The sequence below is a fragment of the Trypanosoma cruzi genome, genomic scaffold, assembly GCF_000209065.1.
Source record: "Trypanosoma cruzi strain CL Brener 1047053516707 genomic scaffold, whole genome shotgun sequence".
Lineage (NCBI taxonomy): Eukaryota > Euglenozoa > Kinetoplastea > Trypanosomatida > Trypanosomatidae > Trypanosoma > Trypanosoma cruzi.
Genome location: NW_001849554.1, coordinates 332,651 through 348,591, shown reverse-complemented (window position 1 = coordinate 348,591; position 15,941 = coordinate 332,651). Strand labels below are relative to the sequence as shown.

General features: G+C 50.5%; 7 protein-coding genes and 1 pseudogene across 7 annotated transcripts, besides 27 other annotated features; all 8 read left to right on the top strand.

Moving 5' to 3' along the window:
* Positions 1 to 5,287: a sequence feature (areas not merged during assembly with more than two copies in the genome that could not be assigned to a particular haplotype).
* On the top strand, positions 3 to 830 carry Tc00.1047053508177.129 (cystathionine beta-synthase, putative; the record flags this gene model as incomplete). Its single annotated transcript, XM_807908.1, has 1 exon — positions 3 to 830. One exon carries the CDS (start codon positions 3 to 5, stop codon positions 828 to 830), a length of 828 nt encoding a protein of 275 aa, XP_813001.1.
* Positions 1,331 to 1,372: a sequence feature (A-rich).
* Positions 1,419 to 1,675: a mobile genetic element.
* Positions 2,010 to 3,164, top strand: Tc00.1047053508177.120 (cystathionine beta-synthase; the record flags this gene model as incomplete). The annotated part of the gene is made up of 1 exon (XM_807906.1): positions 2,010 to 3,164. One exon carries the CDS (start codon positions 2,010 to 2,012, stop codon positions 3,162 to 3,164), a length of 1,155 nt encoding a protein of 384 aa, XP_812999.1.
* Positions 3,663 to 3,705: a sequence feature (A-rich).
* Positions 3,752 to 4,008: a mobile genetic element.
* Tc00.1047053508177.110 (cystathionine beta-synthase) lies at positions 4,343 to 5,497 on the top strand (the record flags this gene model as incomplete). Its single annotated transcript, XM_807905.1, has 1 exon — positions 4,343 to 5,497. One exon carries the CDS (start codon positions 4,343 to 4,345, stop codon positions 5,495 to 5,497), a length of 1,155 nt encoding a protein of 384 aa, XP_812998.1.
* Positions 5,288 to 11,707: a sequence feature (heterozygous, non-Esmeraldo-like haplotype).
* Positions 5,491 to 5,532: a sequence feature (AT_rich).
* Positions 6,036 to 6,633: a mobile genetic element.
* Positions 6,264 to 6,287: a sequence feature (AT_rich).
* Positions 6,629 to 6,679: a microsatellite.
* Positions 6,842 to 7,726, top strand: Tc00.1047053508177.100 (ubiquitin activating enzyme, putative; the record flags this gene model as incomplete). Its single annotated transcript, XM_807904.1, has 1 exon — positions 6,842 to 7,726. The coding sequence occupies one exon, from the start codon at positions 6,842 to 6,844 to the stop codon at positions 7,724 to 7,726; it is 885 nt and encodes a 294-aa protein (XP_812997.1).
* Positions 7,929 to 9,125, top strand: Tc00.1047053508177.90 (hypothetical protein, conserved; the record flags this gene model as incomplete). Its single annotated transcript, XM_807903.1, has 1 exon — positions 7,929 to 9,125. The coding sequence occupies one exon, from the start codon at positions 7,929 to 7,931 to the stop codon at positions 9,123 to 9,125; it is 1,197 nt and encodes a 398-aa protein (XP_812996.1).
* Tc00.1047053508177.81 lies at positions 9,731 to 10,438 on the top strand (annotated as a pseudogene).
* Positions 10,473 to 10,492: a microsatellite.
* Positions 10,661 to 10,681: a microsatellite.
* Tc00.1047053508177.70 (uncharacterized protein) lies at positions 10,813 to 13,419 on the top strand (the record flags this gene model as incomplete). The annotated part of the gene is made up of 1 exon (XM_807902.1): positions 10,813 to 13,419. One exon carries the CDS (start codon positions 10,813 to 10,815, stop codon positions 13,417 to 13,419), a length of 2,607 nt encoding a protein of 868 aa, XP_812995.1.
* Positions 11,708 to 11,805: a sequence feature (areas merged during assembly that could not be assigned to a particular haplotype. This can correspond to areas where the two haplotypes were merged or to regions with more than two copies in the genome that were merged during assembly.).
* Positions 11,806 to 14,125: a sequence feature (areas merged during assembly that could not be assigned to a particular haplotype. This can correspond to areas where the two haplotypes were merged or to regions with more than two copies in the genome that were merged during assembly.).
* Positions 13,439 to 13,557: a microsatellite.
* Positions 13,892 to 13,927: a sequence feature (AT_rich).
* Positions 13,972 to 14,003: a microsatellite.
* Positions 14,059 to 14,109: a sequence feature (A-rich).
* Positions 14,126 to 15,269: a sequence feature (heterozygous, non-Esmeraldo-like haplotype).
* Positions 14,209 to 14,231: a sequence feature (AT_rich).
* On the top strand, positions 14,249 to 15,196 carry Tc00.1047053508177.64 (hypothetical protein, conserved; the record flags this gene model as incomplete). The annotated part of the gene is made up of 1 exon (XM_807907.1): positions 14,249 to 15,196. The coding sequence occupies one exon, from the start codon at positions 14,249 to 14,251 to the stop codon at positions 15,194 to 15,196; it is 948 nt and encodes a 315-aa protein (XP_813000.1).
* Positions 15,256 to 15,284: a microsatellite.
* Positions 15,270 to 15,689: a sequence feature (areas merged during assembly that could not be assigned to a particular haplotype. This can correspond to areas where the two haplotypes were merged or to regions with more than two copies in the genome that were merged during assembly.).
* Positions 15,442 to 15,467: a microsatellite.
* Positions 15,579 to 15,620: a microsatellite.
* Positions 15,690 to 15,737: a sequence feature (heterozygous, Esmeraldo-like haplotype).
* Positions 15,738 to 15,757: a sequence feature (haploid, Esmeraldo-like haplotype).
* Positions 15,758 to 15,941: part of a sequence feature (heterozygous, non-Esmeraldo-like haplotype) that runs on past the window's edge.

The following is a 15,941-nucleotide window of genomic DNA, read 5'->3' as shown; positions in this document are numbered from 1 at the left end:
CCATGATCATCACCATGCCCAAAAAGATGTCACATGAGAAGGAGGTGACCCTCCAGGCCCTGGGAGCAGAGGTGATTCGAACGGAGACCGCATTGCCATGGGATCACCCGGATAGTCTCATTGGCATGGCTCGGCGTCTGGAGAAGGAGAAGGGCTACGTGTTTCTGGACCAGTACCGGAACCCAAGCAATCCGAAGGCGCACTACGAAGGCACGGCTCAGGAGATTTACGATCAGTGCGGTGGAAAGGTTGACATGGCGGTGGTCCCCACTGGGACGGGCGGCACAATGACCGGAGTGGCAAAACGATTGAAGGAATTGCTGCCCAACATTGTCATTGTCGGCGTCGATCCGTACGGGAGCATTTTTGCCGATCCCTCGGTACCGCTGGATCCGAAGCCGTACCTTGTTGAGGGCATCGGGTACGATTTTGTGCCAGATGTCTGCGAACGGAAGTACGTTGATCGGTGGGTGAAGTCCGCTGACAAGGAAAGCTTTGCGCTGGCGTCGGAGGTTCACCGCGAAGAGGCGCTCCTCGTCGGAGGGAGCAGTGGTGCCGCCATGTGGGGTGTGCTGCAGGCAGCGAAAGATCTTCGTCCTGACCAGCGGTGCGTTGTGGTATTCCCGGATGGCATCCGCAACTACATGACAAAGTTCCCGGACAAGAATTGGCTGGTGGAGAACGGCCTGGAGGAGGGCGAAGTGACACGCCCAACTTACGGGTCGCTGGAGGCGCAGCTGGAAGAGGCAAAGAAAAAACTGTCGGAGTATGAGGCGAAATGCGGCGGCAGCGTGGAGGAGGGCAAACGTTGCTGTGAAAAAGGAAAATAATATATGAATACATACATATATAAATAAATAAAACATAAACATACATAACGGGGCAAAACGAGGTAAATTTTGAGTGAATTCTGGGATCAGGGCGAATGCAAGGCAACGATAATTGCATGGGTACGGCAGCATTGTTAGGGAGGGAAGTGGGATGTTTGGGGGGCACTGCGGGCGAGCGAAGACAAGAGCAAAAAAAAAAAAAAAAAGCGTCCGCCATGAGAAATACTGGGGAAATATGTGCAGGGAGACAGCTGGTGGGATGATGTGTGCGGAGGCGAAACGGAAAACCGGCAAAGCATAAGAGGAATTGCGGGATGGGTGCTGGGGATGATTGATTACCGCAATTAACCGAATACACTACTAACATAACGCCAGAAATGGAGGGGGGACCTCGTGTCTTCTACGGGTCGATGCAATTCGGGTTCCCAGTGGTGAACCGATGATGCATGCCCTGCTTTGGATCCGAGAGGAAGGGCAAAGCAAAGGGGAGGAGCGCGATGTTTTTTTATTTTTTATTTCCTATTTATCTTATTTTTTTTTTTGAATGTGTTTTCTTGAATATGTTTGGTGTGTGTGTTTTTATTATTGGGGGCGTGCGAAAAGAATGTCCGCGAGAATGCGGGCGACCTAATTTAATATGTTCTGATAAGACGAATATGTTTCTGTGCGGTCCTTTCCCATCTTAGGGTTCCTTGGAAGACCGCGATGGGAGGAGTCAAGGAACCGATGACGGCAGGATGAATTTTATTGTTTTTGCCGTCTAACCCCCTTTTTTGACTCCAACCCTGCGGCGGGGTCTTGTGGTTGGAGGAACTTGAACTCAGCCACCTCGTAACTAATAATATCTCCACTCCGCAGAGTCTGCAGCACGTCACGGTGGCGGCCAGCCGAATACATGTATATATAATTGGAGCGAACAACGAGGACGCGGCGAAGTCACTGTCTCTCCACCACCCCTTCCTTCCCGTCCCATTTTATTTTTATGGAAAAGTCTGGTGTCTGGTCAGCGGCCCGGGCGAATATTTGCGTGACTCGCGCCCGCGCTTTCTAGGAGAGGGGAGTGGGGAGCGGCAACCCCCAGCACCGCCACGAAATGGCTGCTTTCACCACTTGTCCTTTCTCTTCACCCTGTTGTTGTTATTGTTTGTGATCCCGAATGGTAGAGAAGACGTCCAAATCATGGCTCAGAACCCCTCAGCAGTAAACAACAAAAAGGAAGTGCCCGACAGGCGAACATGCATTCTTGACACCGTCCTCGACGCCATCGGCTCCACCCCCTGCATCCGACTCAATCACGTGCCGAAGAAACACGGCGTGTGCTGCGATGTGGTTGCAAAGTGTGAATTCCTCAACCCCGGTGGCAGCGTCAAGGACCGCATTGCTCGGCAAATGGTTCTGGACGCAGAGGCGAGTGGCCGACTGCGCCCCAATCAAACAATTATTGAGGCGACAAGTGGGAACACGGGCATCGGGCTCAGTATGGTGGCTGCGGTGAAGAAATACCCCATGATCATCACCATGCCCAAAAAGATGTCACATGAGAAGGAGGTGACCCTCCAGGCCCTGGGAGCAGAGGTGATTCGAACGGAGACCGCATTGCCATGGGATCACCCGGATAGTCTCATTGGCATGGCTCGGCGTCTGGAGAAGGAGAAGGGCTACGTGTTGCTGGACCAGTACCGGAACCCAAGCAATCCGAAGGCGCACTACGAAGGCACGGCTCAGGAGATTTACGATCAGTGCGGTGGAAAGGTTGACATGGCGGTGTTCACCACTGGGACGGGCGGCACAATGGCCGGAGTGGCAAGGCGATTGAAGGAATTGCTGCCCAACATTGTCATTGTCGGCGTCGATCCGTACGGGAGCATTTTGGCCGATCCCTCGGTACCGCTGGATCCGAAGCCGTACCTTGTTGAGGGCATCGGGTACGATTTTGTGCCAGATGTCTGCGAAAGGAAGTACGTTGATCGGTGGGTGAAGTCCGCTGACAAGGAAAGCTTTGCGCTGGCGTCGGAGGTTCACCGCGAAGAGGCGCTCCTCGTCGGAGGGAGCAGTGGTGCCGCCATGTGGGGTGTGCTGCAGGCAGCGAAAGATCTTCGTCCTGACCAGCGGTGCGTTGTGGTATTCCCGGATGGCATCCGCAACTACATGACAAAGTTCCCGGACAAGAATTGGCTGGTGGAGAACGGCCTGGAGGAGGGCGAAGTGACACGCCCAACTTACGGGTCGCTGGAGGCGCAGCTGGAAGAGGCAAAGAAAAAACTGTCGGAGTATGAGGCGAAATGCGGCGGCAGCGTGGAGGAGGGCAAACGTTGCTGTGAAAAAGCAAAATAATATATGAATACATACATATATAAATAAATAAAACATAAACATACATAACGGGGCAAAACGAGGTAAATTTTGAGTGAATTCTGGGATCAGGGCGAATGCAAGGCAACGATAATTGCATGGGTACGGCAGCATTGTTAGGGAGGGAAGTGGAGTGTTTGGGGGGCACTGCGGGCGAGCGAAGACAAGAGCAAAAAAAAAAAAAAAAGCGTCCGCCATGAGAAATACTGGGGAAATATGTGCAGGGAGACAGCTGGTGGGACGATGTGTGCGGAGGCGAAACGGAAAACCGGCAAAGCATAAGAGGAATTGCGGGATGGGTGCTGGGGATGATTGATTACCGAAATTAACCGAATACATTACTAACATAACGCCAGAAATGGAGGGGGACCTCGTGTCTTCTACGGGTCGATGCAATCCGGGTTCCCAGTGGTGAACCGATGATGCATGCCCTGCTTTGGATCCGAGAGGAAGGGCAAAGCAAAGGGGAGGGGCGCGATGTTTTTTTATTTTTTATTTCCTATTTATCTTATTTTTTTTTTTTGAATGTGTTTTCTTGAATATGTTTGGTGTGTGTGTTTTTATTATTGGGGGCGTGCGAAAAGAATGTCCGCGAGAATGCGGGCGACCTAATTTAATATGTTCTGATAAGACGAATATGTTTCTGTGCGGTCCTTTCCCATCTTAGGGTTCCTTGGAAGACCGCGATGGGAGGAGTCAAGGAACCGATGACGGCAGGATGAATTTTATTGTTTTTGCCGTCTAACCCCCTTTTTTGACTCCAACCCTGCGGCGGGGTCTTGTGGTTGGAGGAACTTGAACTCAGCCACCTCGTAACTAATAATATCTCCAGTCCGCAGAGTCTGCAGCACGTCACGGTGGCGGCCAGCCGAATACATGTATATATAATTGGAGCGAACAACGGGGACGCGGCGAAGTCACTGTCTCTCCACCACCCCTTCCTTCCCGTCCCATTTTATTTTTATGGAAAAGTCTGGTGTCTGGTCAGCGGCCCGGGCGAATATTTGCGTGACTCGCGCCCGCGCTTCCTAGGAGAGGGGAGTGGGGAGCGGCAACCCCCAGCACCGCCACGAAATGGCTGCTTTCACCACTTGTCCTTTCTCTTCACCCTGTTGTTGTTATTGTTTGTGATCCCGAATGGTAGAGAAGACGTCCAAATCATGGCTCAGAACCCCTCAGCAGTAAACAACAAAAAGGAAGTGCCCGACAGGCGAAAATGCATTCTTGACACCGTCCTCGACGCCATCGGCTCCACCCCCTGCATCCGACTCAATCACGTGCCGAAGAAACACGGCGTGTGCTGCGATGTGGTTGCAAAGTGTGAATTCCTCAACCCCGGTGGCAGCGTCAAGGACCGCATTGCTCGGCAAATGGTTCTGGACGCAGAGGCGAGTGGCCGACTGCGCCCCAATCAAACAATTATTGAGGCGACAAGTGGGAACACGGGCATCGGGCTCAGTCTGGTGGCTGCGGTGAAGAAATACCCCATGATCATCACCATGCCCAAAAAGATGTCACATGAGAAGGAGGTGACCCTCCAGGCCCTGGGAGCAGAGGTGATTCGAACGGAGACCGCATTGCCATGGGATCACCCGGATAGTCTCATTGGCATGGCTCGGCGTCTGGAGAAGGAGAAGGGCTACGTGTTGCTGGACCAGTACCGGAACCCAAGCAATCCGAAGGCGCACTACGAAGGCACGGCTCAGGAGATTTACGATCAGTGCGGTGGAAAGGTTGACATGGCGGTGTTCACCACTGGGACGGGCGGCACAATGGCCGGAGTGGCAAGGCGATTGAAGGAATTGCTGCCCAACATTGTCATTGTCGGCGTCGATCCGTACGGGAGCATTTTGGCCGATCCCTCGGTACCGCTGGATCCGAAGCCGTACCTCGTTGAGGGCATCGGGTACGATTTTGTGCCAGATGTCTGCGAACGGAAGTACGTTGATCGGTGGGTGAAGTCCGCTGACAAGGAAAGCTTTGCGCTGGCGTCGGAGGTTCACCGCGAAGAGGCGCTCCTCGTCGGAGGGAGCAGTGGTGCCGCCATGTGGGGTGTGCTGCAGGCAGCGAAAGATCTTCGTCCTGACCAGCGGTGCGTTGTGGTATTCCCGGATGGCATCCGCAACTACATGACAAAGTTCCCGGACAAGAATTGGCTGGTGGAGAACGGCCTGGAGGAGGGCGAAGTGACACGCCCAACTTACGGGTCGCTGGAGGCGCAGCTGGAAGAGGCAAAGAAAAAACTGTCGGAGTATGAGGCGAAATGCGGCGGCAGCGTGGAGGAGGGCAAACGTTGCTGTGAAAAAGCAAAATAATATATGAATACATACATATATATAAATAAATAAAACATAAACATACATAACGGGGCAAAGCGAGGTAAATTTTGAGTGAATTCTGGGATCAGGGCGAATGCAAGGCAACGATAATTGCATGGGTACGGCAGCATTGTTAGGGAGGGAAGTGGGATGTTTGGGGGGCACTGCGGGCGAGCGAAGACAAGAGCAAAAAAAAAAAAAAAAGCGTCCGCCATGAGAAATACTGGGGAAATATGTGCAGGGAGACAGCTGGTGGGATGATGTGTGCGGAGGCGAAACGGAAAACCGGCAAAGCATAAGAGGAATTGCGGGATGGGTGCTGGGGATGATTGATTACCGCAATTAACCGAATACATTACTAACATAACGCCAGAAATGGGGGGGGACCTCGTGTCTTCTACGGGTCGATGCAATTCGGGTTCCCAGTGGTGAACCGATGATGCATGTCCTGCCTTGGATCCGAGAGGAAGGGCAAAGCAAAGGGGAGGGGCGCGATGTTTTTTTATTTTGCTTCCGTTTTTGAAGTATGTTTTTTAGGAGTGTGTGATGAGAATGGTCTTGGGAGAGCTGTCTAAATTATTTAGTATATATTTATCCTGATAAAAGGAATGGACTTCTTTATGATATTTTTACTAGCAGATGTTGGAGCCATTGTATATTGGCTGCCCGCGGAGTAAGTTTATCCGTGCTGCTGAATTCCTTCGCATGTTTACCAGAGCTGCACATTTGAGGTGTAGTTACTATGACTGGTAAGAGAAGAAAGAAAAAAAAAATAAAAAATTTTTTACTACATTATGGCTTGTGGGAAGAACGCGACATTAGGGAAGTAAGGTACTGATGGCTGTCATATAATTTTATTTTCATTTTGCCATCCGCCCCCTCTCTTGATTCCAACCCTGCGGCGGGGTCTTTTGGCTGGAGGGACACAAAGTATACCAATTCGTATGTAATAAATGTTTCAGATCCTACCTGAGTTCAAAAGGTCATTTGAGCGGTGAACATATATATATATATATAATCAGAAGAAAACATTGAGGGAATTAATTGATTCTGCACGAAACCCTCTTTTTTCCCTTTCTTGTTTGGTTTATATGGATAATTTTAGGATCCGGCCAGCAGCCCAGAAAATTTTTGTTCTTGAATCTTTTTGTTTTTGTTTATTTGTTGTTGGTTTTCTTTAACCTGCGTTTGACGTGGTTGCAGGGAGATTTGACTGTGCCAAATGCATTTTTTCTTTCTGTGTTTTCTCTTTTCATATTTACACGAATGTGCATAAACATGCATGGGCACCTATTGGTTGTAGGTGTATGAGGGTGTGTCCGTGCGGCTGTTGGGAGTAACATGAACACGGAGGAGCGCATTCGGTACGACCGCCAGGTACGTTTGTGGGGCAAAGCCACGCAGCAGCAGCTTCAGCAAACTGCGGTGCGTATATGCGGGATGACACCTGCCGTTGCGGAGGTGGTCAAAAATTTGGTTTTGGCTGGCGTGTGCTCAGTTACTGTGGAGGATGAGGCCGTATTGGACGACAATGACCTCAAGAACAACTTTCTTATTCAGGGCCACGCTGTCGGTGAAAGGAGGGGCAGGGCGTCTGTAGGGCGGCTCCAGTCGCTGAACCCGTATGTCGCCGTTCACCTGTCCTCGCCAATGGGTGGTGAGGGAATCGTGAGAAATGGCGCCTTGTTTAGTGTCCTTATTGTCGGGGTTCAAAGCCTTGGGGACGCCGTAAGAAGCATTTGTCTCCAGCGCAACGCGGGAACGGATTTGGTGGTGCTCGTGTCGAGCCTCGGCCATCTGACGATGAGTATATTTTTGTCAAGAAAGCTGGAGATTTCTTACGAAGAGCAAGTTTTGACGCTGCTCACGAAAAACGTTTCTTCCAGACCCGTCAACTTTCAGCGAACGTTGCTGCTTATGAGAATGAGTGACTGCCCTGAGGAACTGCCGTTTTTTGACAGGCTTGCCTTTGCGATGGAGATTGTCGTCCGGTACAATTTATTACAACTCGCGCGAGAAGACGTGGAGTTTGCGGCCAGTTTTTCACCACGACGGCATTTTGGTACCGCGATTGAGGCGACTGTAGCAGGTGGTACCATCGCACAACACATTATCCGAGAGATAAGCTGCGTGAAAGAGGGGCCTGGGGATGAAAGCTACACGTGGATCCTCTGTGATAACCGTAACGGTACAGATATCCAGGTGGGGCACACTTACGGCCTCTAGTCGATCGCCACTTTTTCCTGTTAATGCTTCTGGTTGATCTCGGTGTTTTCACTGGATTGGAGTGGTCGCGCGTGTTTTACCACGCATACACATATATTTAACTTCCAGAACATTTTCTTTTATTTTTGCCTTTTTGTTTGTTGTTGTTTTGTGTTGTTTGCCGTTGTTCACGGTTTGACTAGTCCGTTACAAAGACGTTAAAATGCAAATGTCAAGGGAATTCTCACTGATTGTTCTTGGGGCCACAGGCTACACAGGCAAACTGGTTTGTGAGTATCTCGCACGTCTGGGTTCGAGCAAAGTGGAACCTTGGGCGATTGCGGGTCGCAATAAGGAGAAACTTGATCAACTGAAGCAGGAACTTGGCGTGAATCTCTCTGTACTTGTTACAGACATCACCAGTCCCAGTTCACTTGATAAGCTCTGTGCCAGCACCAGTGTGCTCATTTCATGCGCCGGTCCCTTCACATACTTTGGGATGCCCGTTGTGGAGGCTTGCGTCCGCTGCCAGACGCATTACGTGGACTCGACGGGTGAGTATAATTTTGTCCGTCAGGTTATTGAGAAATTTCACGAGGAGGCAAAGAAGCAGGGCGTTGCTCTGGTGTCCTGCTGCGGGTTTGGCAGCGTCCCTGGAGATTTGGGCAACTACTTTGTGCGTCAAGGGCTCGGTTCAGAAGTGGCGGAAGTAAAGGCGTTTTACCAGATGGCGCGTGACGGGATGTCGGGTGGCACGGCACGCTCTGTTATGGCGGCGCATGAGTCGTGTGGTTTGGAAGACAAGGATCCTTACAGCCTGCTCCCGAAAGACGCTCCACGGCCCCCTACAGCTCCTGCGCGGAGAGGTGTGTGGTACGACTTCTCGGAGAGGAGGCTGACGGGGCCGTCTTCGATGTCTGCCACCAACGAACGCATTGTGCGTCGCACGAACGCTTTGCTTGGCTACGGTGGCACGTACGTGGAGGCGATTGAGGGGACTTTGGGAGCTGTTGTTGGCGCAACCATCACGAAGTACATGATGACGGCGGTCCTTGCCGTTCCTTTTCTCCGTCGCTACGTCGCCGAAAATTGGCTGCCTCCGGCTGGAACCGGTCCCACACAATCGCAGAGAGAGGGGTTGTGGTACAAGTGCATTTTTGTTGCCACCGACAAGTCTGGAAAGGTCCTGCGGAGGGTCTTTCTCTCGGACACAAGAGACGTGTACACGGCAAGCGGCATTTACGTCGCCGAATGTGCTCTCAGTGCGCTGCAGATGGCCAAGGAAGGCACGCTGGGCTTCGGTGTATTGACACCTATGGCTGCCTTTGGCGACGTTTTGCTCCAGCGTGTTCGAAGCGCCGGCGTAGTCGTGGAAGTAGTGGAGGAGGCAACAACGGGTACAGCGACACCCGCGCAGTGAGTTGGAAGGAACCTCTCAGTTAGTAGCAGTGCAAATCGGGCGCAGTCTTGCATCTGCATGGCAAAGTGTGCACTGCATAGGAAACGTTTATAGCAATTGCATTGCTTGCGCGTTTATTTTTTGGGCATATTGGGAAAAGGAAAAAGGAAAATGAAAATAGTTTTGTTCGTCTGACTCTTCCCACCTCCGCTTCAGGACTGCCCATAGTAATGAGGTTGCCGTGCGGTGGCGTCACCCCGAATGAGCTATTGGGGTAAAGAGAGCGCAGTGACCGATGCCCCTGCACCAGGGAATGGCGATGCGCACGTAGCGGCTGTTGAGTTGTCGGTCACAAAAGCACCGCGACACCACGAGGAGAACGAACCAAACACTCAGCGTGGAGGAATCTTTGTGGCCGATGAGGACTGCGTGCGACGGTGATGTTTTTTCCCTGAGGGAGTCGGTGCGCACACAAAATGGCGTGCCACGCACGGAGTTTGTGCGGCGTGCACGCGGTGTTTATGGCTGCCTCTGCAGTCTTTTGTTAATCGTCTGCGTGGGACGCATTCTGACGCATCGCTGGTAAGAAGCCATTTTTTTTTTTGCCTTTTTTATTCCTCCTGTAGACTGCCTCTGCATCCATGTGCGTATTCTAATAGGTGTTGGGGAAAAACAGCGGCCCGCTGCCAACTGCGGCGATACGCGAGGTGCCGTGCTGGGGACAGGGCGCCATGTAGGCGCAAACCGTCACCGGAGAACATAAGTACAATGTGTGGAAGCCTATCCGTATCTTTGTCTCCATTGAGGAGCTGCAGGACGAGGGGGAGTACTGCGGGACCGAATGGGAGAAGAGACCGGACATTATGGGCGGGGAAATGGTGTGTTTTAGCGATGATACTCTGGCCGCGGAGAGGAACTGTACTGTGGCGAATGGCATCCTCTCTGCGGCTGTCAAACTGCATACTGAGCGTCCGCTCGTTTAGCGCATATTTGCACGGTGGCTGGCTCACCGTTTCTTGGACTGGAGCAATTGCCAGTATTTTGCTGTGTCTGTGAGCCGTCACCTGATTGGTGTTTCTGCCGTGGATACGATGCTTCACGTAGGTTGCCGGTTCGGTTTTCAAGGGAAGGGCTATCCCGTGTGCTGCTGGAGAGAACGGTCGTACCGTTGCAAGTGTGCTCGGCTGACGTTGATGTTTCGTTCGCTTGTGTTTGCCTGACTGCTCACCAGCTCGCTCATTCTCTTGGGGTTTTTTGTTGTTTGGAAGAGATGACGAGACGCAAAATGCTGCTGCGTATCCCTTCTTTTCGCAGCCGCCCCGCCCCTGTGGTTGTTGTGTTTGTTGTCAAATACATTTTTCTTTGGGTTTGTTGTTGTTGTTGTTGTTTGCGTGTAGTTTTATCGTTTAAAACTACTAAAAATATCAACTCATACGTATAAACATAAACAAACTTAAGAAAACGTACAAAGAAAAGAGAAAGAAATAATAAAAAAAAGTTTTTATTCTCAAGCAGTTAGGAGAAGTGAAGCAAGAACATATATCTATCTATATATTATAGATAGATAGATAGATAGAAACTTATCCATACAAATATATACAAGTGTTGGGAGTGAAGGGTTTTGCGTATCGTCAGAAACAAAAAGGAAAAATAACGTTTATTAAAGACAAGGAGGGTAAAGCAATTTAACGAGGATTCAAGGTTCCAAATGAGTGTATTTATCATTCCCCATTCCGGCAAGTACCGCGGGTACTTTGAGTTTGCCGTGGTAATGAGCGGGAAGAAGCAGTCGAAGCTGAAAGTAACGGTCTACGATGAACTGAAGAAGCGAGTTGTGTACGAGACGAAAGACACGTGGCCCTCTGGCAGGAAAATGGCGCTGCCGCCCGGTGATTACTGCGTGCATGCGGAGCTGGTGTTGCCACGCCTTGATGGGTCAACCCTTCTTCTCGATGCTGTCAAGGCGCAGTACTCTATTGTTCAGAGGAGCGGGAGTACGTTGTCAACGCCGACACCGCTATCGGGGCAAATGCTACGGGAGGAGTTGGCATCGTGTGCCAGTCATGTGCAGCGACTGAGCCCATACTCAACGGAGGGGGCGATAGCCCTCGCCGCGCGCGCTGATCTTGTGGACGGGGGCGAATTGGCGACTCGTTTGGGCTCATTTCCCCCGTCACGGAGGAGCATGTCAGAGTTCAATGGTCGTTCCTCCGTCAACGCTGAATCCGTGGCTGGGGACGATGCGGCGAGTGTGTGGCGCAGCCCTTCTCGCGGGACTCCCAACCCGGCACTTCCGCGTATACGCGACCCGACACCAGCGCAGGCGCTCAGGGCGTTTTCTGAGTTGCCATCGAAGAGGGCCACACCATCTCTTGCGAGGGTCTCTTTGAACGCGTATGAGACTGCAGAGCCAAAGTCACCGTTCTCCTTGCCGCAGCGGAATATCTCCTTGACAGCACACCCATACGCGCCCTCTGAGGCCGGCAACAACGAAAACACTGCACCGGCCGCCTTCAATCCGGAACCGCAGAACGCCACTTCCTGGCTTTGGAAGTTGTCCCCAACACCTGTCAAGGAGGAGAGGATGATGAAATCCTCACCGGGGTCCGTTTATGCGATGGCTATCGACGAGCCAAATTCAAGGCAAATGAATTACGAAGAGATCCCTCTTGTTTCGACGCCTCCCCAGCAGCAGCAGCAGTCTGATTACCCCGCGGACTCCGCGCGGGGCTCGGTGCACACACCTCCCCAATATGAAACTATCGCATTACCCTGCTGCAACGAGGGCGTGGGGGTTCGTCCTGTCAATGCAGTAAATTCTCCGGATCGGTTGCATGCGAATGACCAGGCGGTACCCTTTTCGTACAGTTTGCCAGTCGAGAATGTTGAAGAAAACAAAAACCCCTTGTCATTTCGAGAAACGACGCCTCTTTTTGTGCGTGCTGAACCGGTACGCAACAATGAAGAAGAAAAGATAAGCAGTTTGCCGAAGCAACCGAATGCCGAGAAGGAACAACAAACTCTCCATTTCGCGATACCGACTTCCACGAATGGTTCCTCAGCGGAAATGGTGAAATATACCCCACCCGTGACGATAAAGGATAACCAAGAGAAATCGCCAAACCGGGGCAGTGCGCAACCCACAAGCCCGCATCTTCCTTCTAGGAAGGAGGGTCCCACTTTTGTTGTACCACCCCCCGACGTCATTGATGTGCATGAGCCCTTTTGCCTGGCGCTTGCTTTCGGTTCTCCAAATGCAGCAACAACGACGAACCCTGTTTTTATTCATGTGCTGGTCGAGGAGGAAGTGGAACCTGGAGTTAAGCCGGTGGAGCCTGTGATTTCTGTGGTGCCCGCCACGTTGGCCGCAGTCCCAACCCAGGCAAGAGGGATCAACTACCGCTGGGTGTGCTCACCTTCGATACGTGCAAACGGGCGTACTGGCTTGATGGAGTTACTGGGCGGTGTGGCGGGGAAGCCGCACACTGCCATAGCAATCTCCACGGTGTGCGTGGGTCCTTCTTGCGATGGCCAAACACTCTCAGGCATTCAGTTTGTGCTTGATAATGTTGAGCGGATAAGTTCGTGCCAGTTTTTTGTTTCTTTTCGAGAAATTGAAGAGATGAGCAACGAGGAAGAGGAAGTTACAAAAGAGGAAGCAAGCGTGAACGAAGATGACAACAATGGGGACACCGCCAAAGCGCAGGAAAAAAGCAGGCAAACACCCACATTGGACGATCGTGCCCTGGGCGCCGAGGTTATATACAACTCGTTGCCGTATATTCGTTGCGTTGTGGACGAAAATGGCGAGATGACACTTGAAGTTCAACGCAAGAATTTCGTGGTCGCGTGTGAGCCCGTTCAGAAAGGCTCTCGTGTCGCCATGTACTTTGGAACCATCGCAACTAACAGTAAAGCCGCTGGCGGCAACGTTGGAGGACAACAGCCGTATCTTTCTGTTCTTGTGGATTATCGAACAGTATTCCGTTACGTCGTTCCTTTTGGAAAGGTTCCGGAAGCCCTGCGTGTCATTCTGATGAGCAGCGTGAAATCATCGACGGATGCGCCTGACTCTGGGGCCTGCATGCGGCTACGGGAAGTGGAGCTTTTGTCGCAGCAGCGCAGGCTTGTGGCATTTGCCGATGAAGTGTGCCTGGACGACGCAAAAGCGAGTCAAATAAGTGACAGCATCCGACGAAAACAGCAAGAAGAGGGACCAAGTCAGCATGGCGCTGGGAGGCCTGGTTCAGTTTCAGCGTGGGTGGCGGGGCAAAACCCCGGAATACGCGCGTGGCGTCGTGTGACACTTCTTTGATGTGTCCAGTAAATATAACTTTTTTTTTGTTTTTATTTTTTAGCGCACTTTTTTTTTCTTTTCTTTTTTTTTTTCTTTTTTTTCTTTTTTTTCTTTTTTGATTCGTTTGATTTAAATTTTGCTTTTTTTTTTTTTTTTGTTCCGCTCCATGCGTGGGAAAGAGAAGGGTGAGGACGAGGACAGGTGCCGCATGGCTGGCGCCAAAAAAGGAAATCTGAAATGAGGAAAAGTGAGGAGGAGAAAAAACAAATATATCGTATCGTCGTTTTTTTTTTTTTTTTCTGTATGTATGTATGTGGGGGAATGTCAATGAGCTGGCAGCTGTAGCAGCTGGGGAGTATCGTGGACAGGTGCGTGCATATGCGTTCACCGTCTATAGCGCAGGGTTGAGAGAGTAAGGAAACGGAAAGGTGTAGTGGAAGCAAAAGAGAAACACAAAAAAAAAAAAAACGTGAATGACCCGAGAAGGGCGAATTTTATTATTTATATTTATATTTATATTATTAAAGTAAGCATGCATGGCCCTGTCTATCTGTCTCTTGGGGTAAGTTGTATCCATTTTTTTATTTATTTATTTATTTATTATTATTATTTTTTGTTGTTGTTGTTGTTTCGTTTCCCTGACTAAATACGGGGCAATTTTTCTTTTTCTTGCTTTTATTTTCTTTTTCTTTTGTTTTTTTTTTTTTTGTGTGTGTGTGTGTCGTGTCTAGCGGTGGGGAGCCATGAAACTAAACTTCCCGTTAGCCATTTGCATGAGTGCAAGCATGCGTGTGTATCTCGTCCTCCTTTTTTTTATTTTTTTTTATTTTGATGCCCCATTGAACGCATGGCACTTTGCATGCCGCGTTGCACATGGACGGTTCTCTTGACGGCATGGGTTTTTTTGTTGTTTTTACTTCTTCCTTCTCTCTTTCACAGGATTAGCACGCAGCTGCCCAAGAGCTTGTCACCGAGTAGAAGAGTTTGCGGAGAGAGAGGGGGAAAACAGACAAAAAAAAAAAAGAGAATTGTACCGAAACGACTAGATTTAAATAAGAGGAAATTGGTGGACAGAACGATGCTTGCTAATATTGGACTGGAAAGTGAAAGCCGTGTGCGTGAAAACCGCATCCGTGGCCGGCGACATGTTCCCCGCGATGAGACATTTGGGCAACAGCCAACATACATGACAGCACCATTTGCCGTTCAGCAGGAACCCTTGCGGAACCCGCGTTCTACAGCAATGCCGCTCCCGCAGGACATTTTGATGCCTGAAGAAAACGAAAAGGGGAGTTTTGCATCCAATTGTGACGTTCCGCAGCCGCAACTGGGAGAGGAACGACTCTCCAAGAGTGGATTAAACATTTTCTCGTGGAACACAGAGGCCCCAAAGGCTCTTCCCTCCCGTGTTCGACGGGAGCGCGATGCGGAAGAGCTGCTTCGGCTTAAACCGCTGGACGCCGAGGTGCAGCGCGATATTGAGGTCCGGGAAAAATTTGAAGGCAACACGCATAGCCGCTTTTTGTGCTTCAGTCAGGATGGAGAAGCCGGCAAGCAGCTGGGATCCCGCGGAAGGGACAGAAACCGCCTGCCGCAGACGACGCTTGCTTCTGCTCCGGTGCTGGACGGAATTTCTTGCAACCGCAATCCAACGGGTGATGCGGTGCCACACGGACGGAGGCGATTCCCCCCAACCGCTTGTCCCAATGAAGGGATTGCTGGATTTGCAGGAATGGGCATGGGCGGTTTTGGAAGGCCGCACAAACCCGTGGGAAATGGCGCCAATGGATTCTGATCGCCCAGAGTCATCAGACCACAAGAATAACAAATAGAATACAAAGAAAATAGCCATGGATATATACATATATATATATATATATATAATCGGTCTGGGCCTTCTCGGTGGGGTGAAAGTGATGATGTAGTTAGATAAATTTCTGTAATGTTTAAGGCGGCTCGATGAATGACTTTTTTTTTTTTTTTTTGTGTGTGTGTGAGAAAAAAAAGTGATGCGTTTGTATTAGAGTGCGTGCGAAGTAATTTCTTTTTTTTTTTTTTTTTTATTTGACGTATCTTCTTAGTTGTTGTTTTTTTGTTTTTTTCTCCCTCTCTGTGTGTGTGTTTGCTTGTCCGTCTGGGCACGTGTGCGAGAAGAAGAGGCGGCAGTGCCATCACAATTTTATTTTATTTTTTTTTTTCTTTTTTTTTTTTTTTCTTTTGGTGGCCAAATGTCGGAGCGGAAACGGAACAAACAAACAAAAAAAAAAGGGAGTATATTCCTCCTTCCCCAATCCCTTGTTTTACTGCCCGAGACAAAGAAAGGGCGGATGGGCGAGTGGGCACAGATTTCAGGAGGCAACGCCCACCCAAAGAACCGTGCTTTTGGCGGGGAGGGGGAAAATGTTGCGGGCCGGTGACGAGAGAAGGGCCCCGGCAAGAGAAAAGGGGAACACGCTCACATGTGTAAAAGAGAGGGAGAGGTGTGTGGCTGTGGGGGGGACTGTGAACGCACGCCAGGCTATCAACGATGGTAAATAATG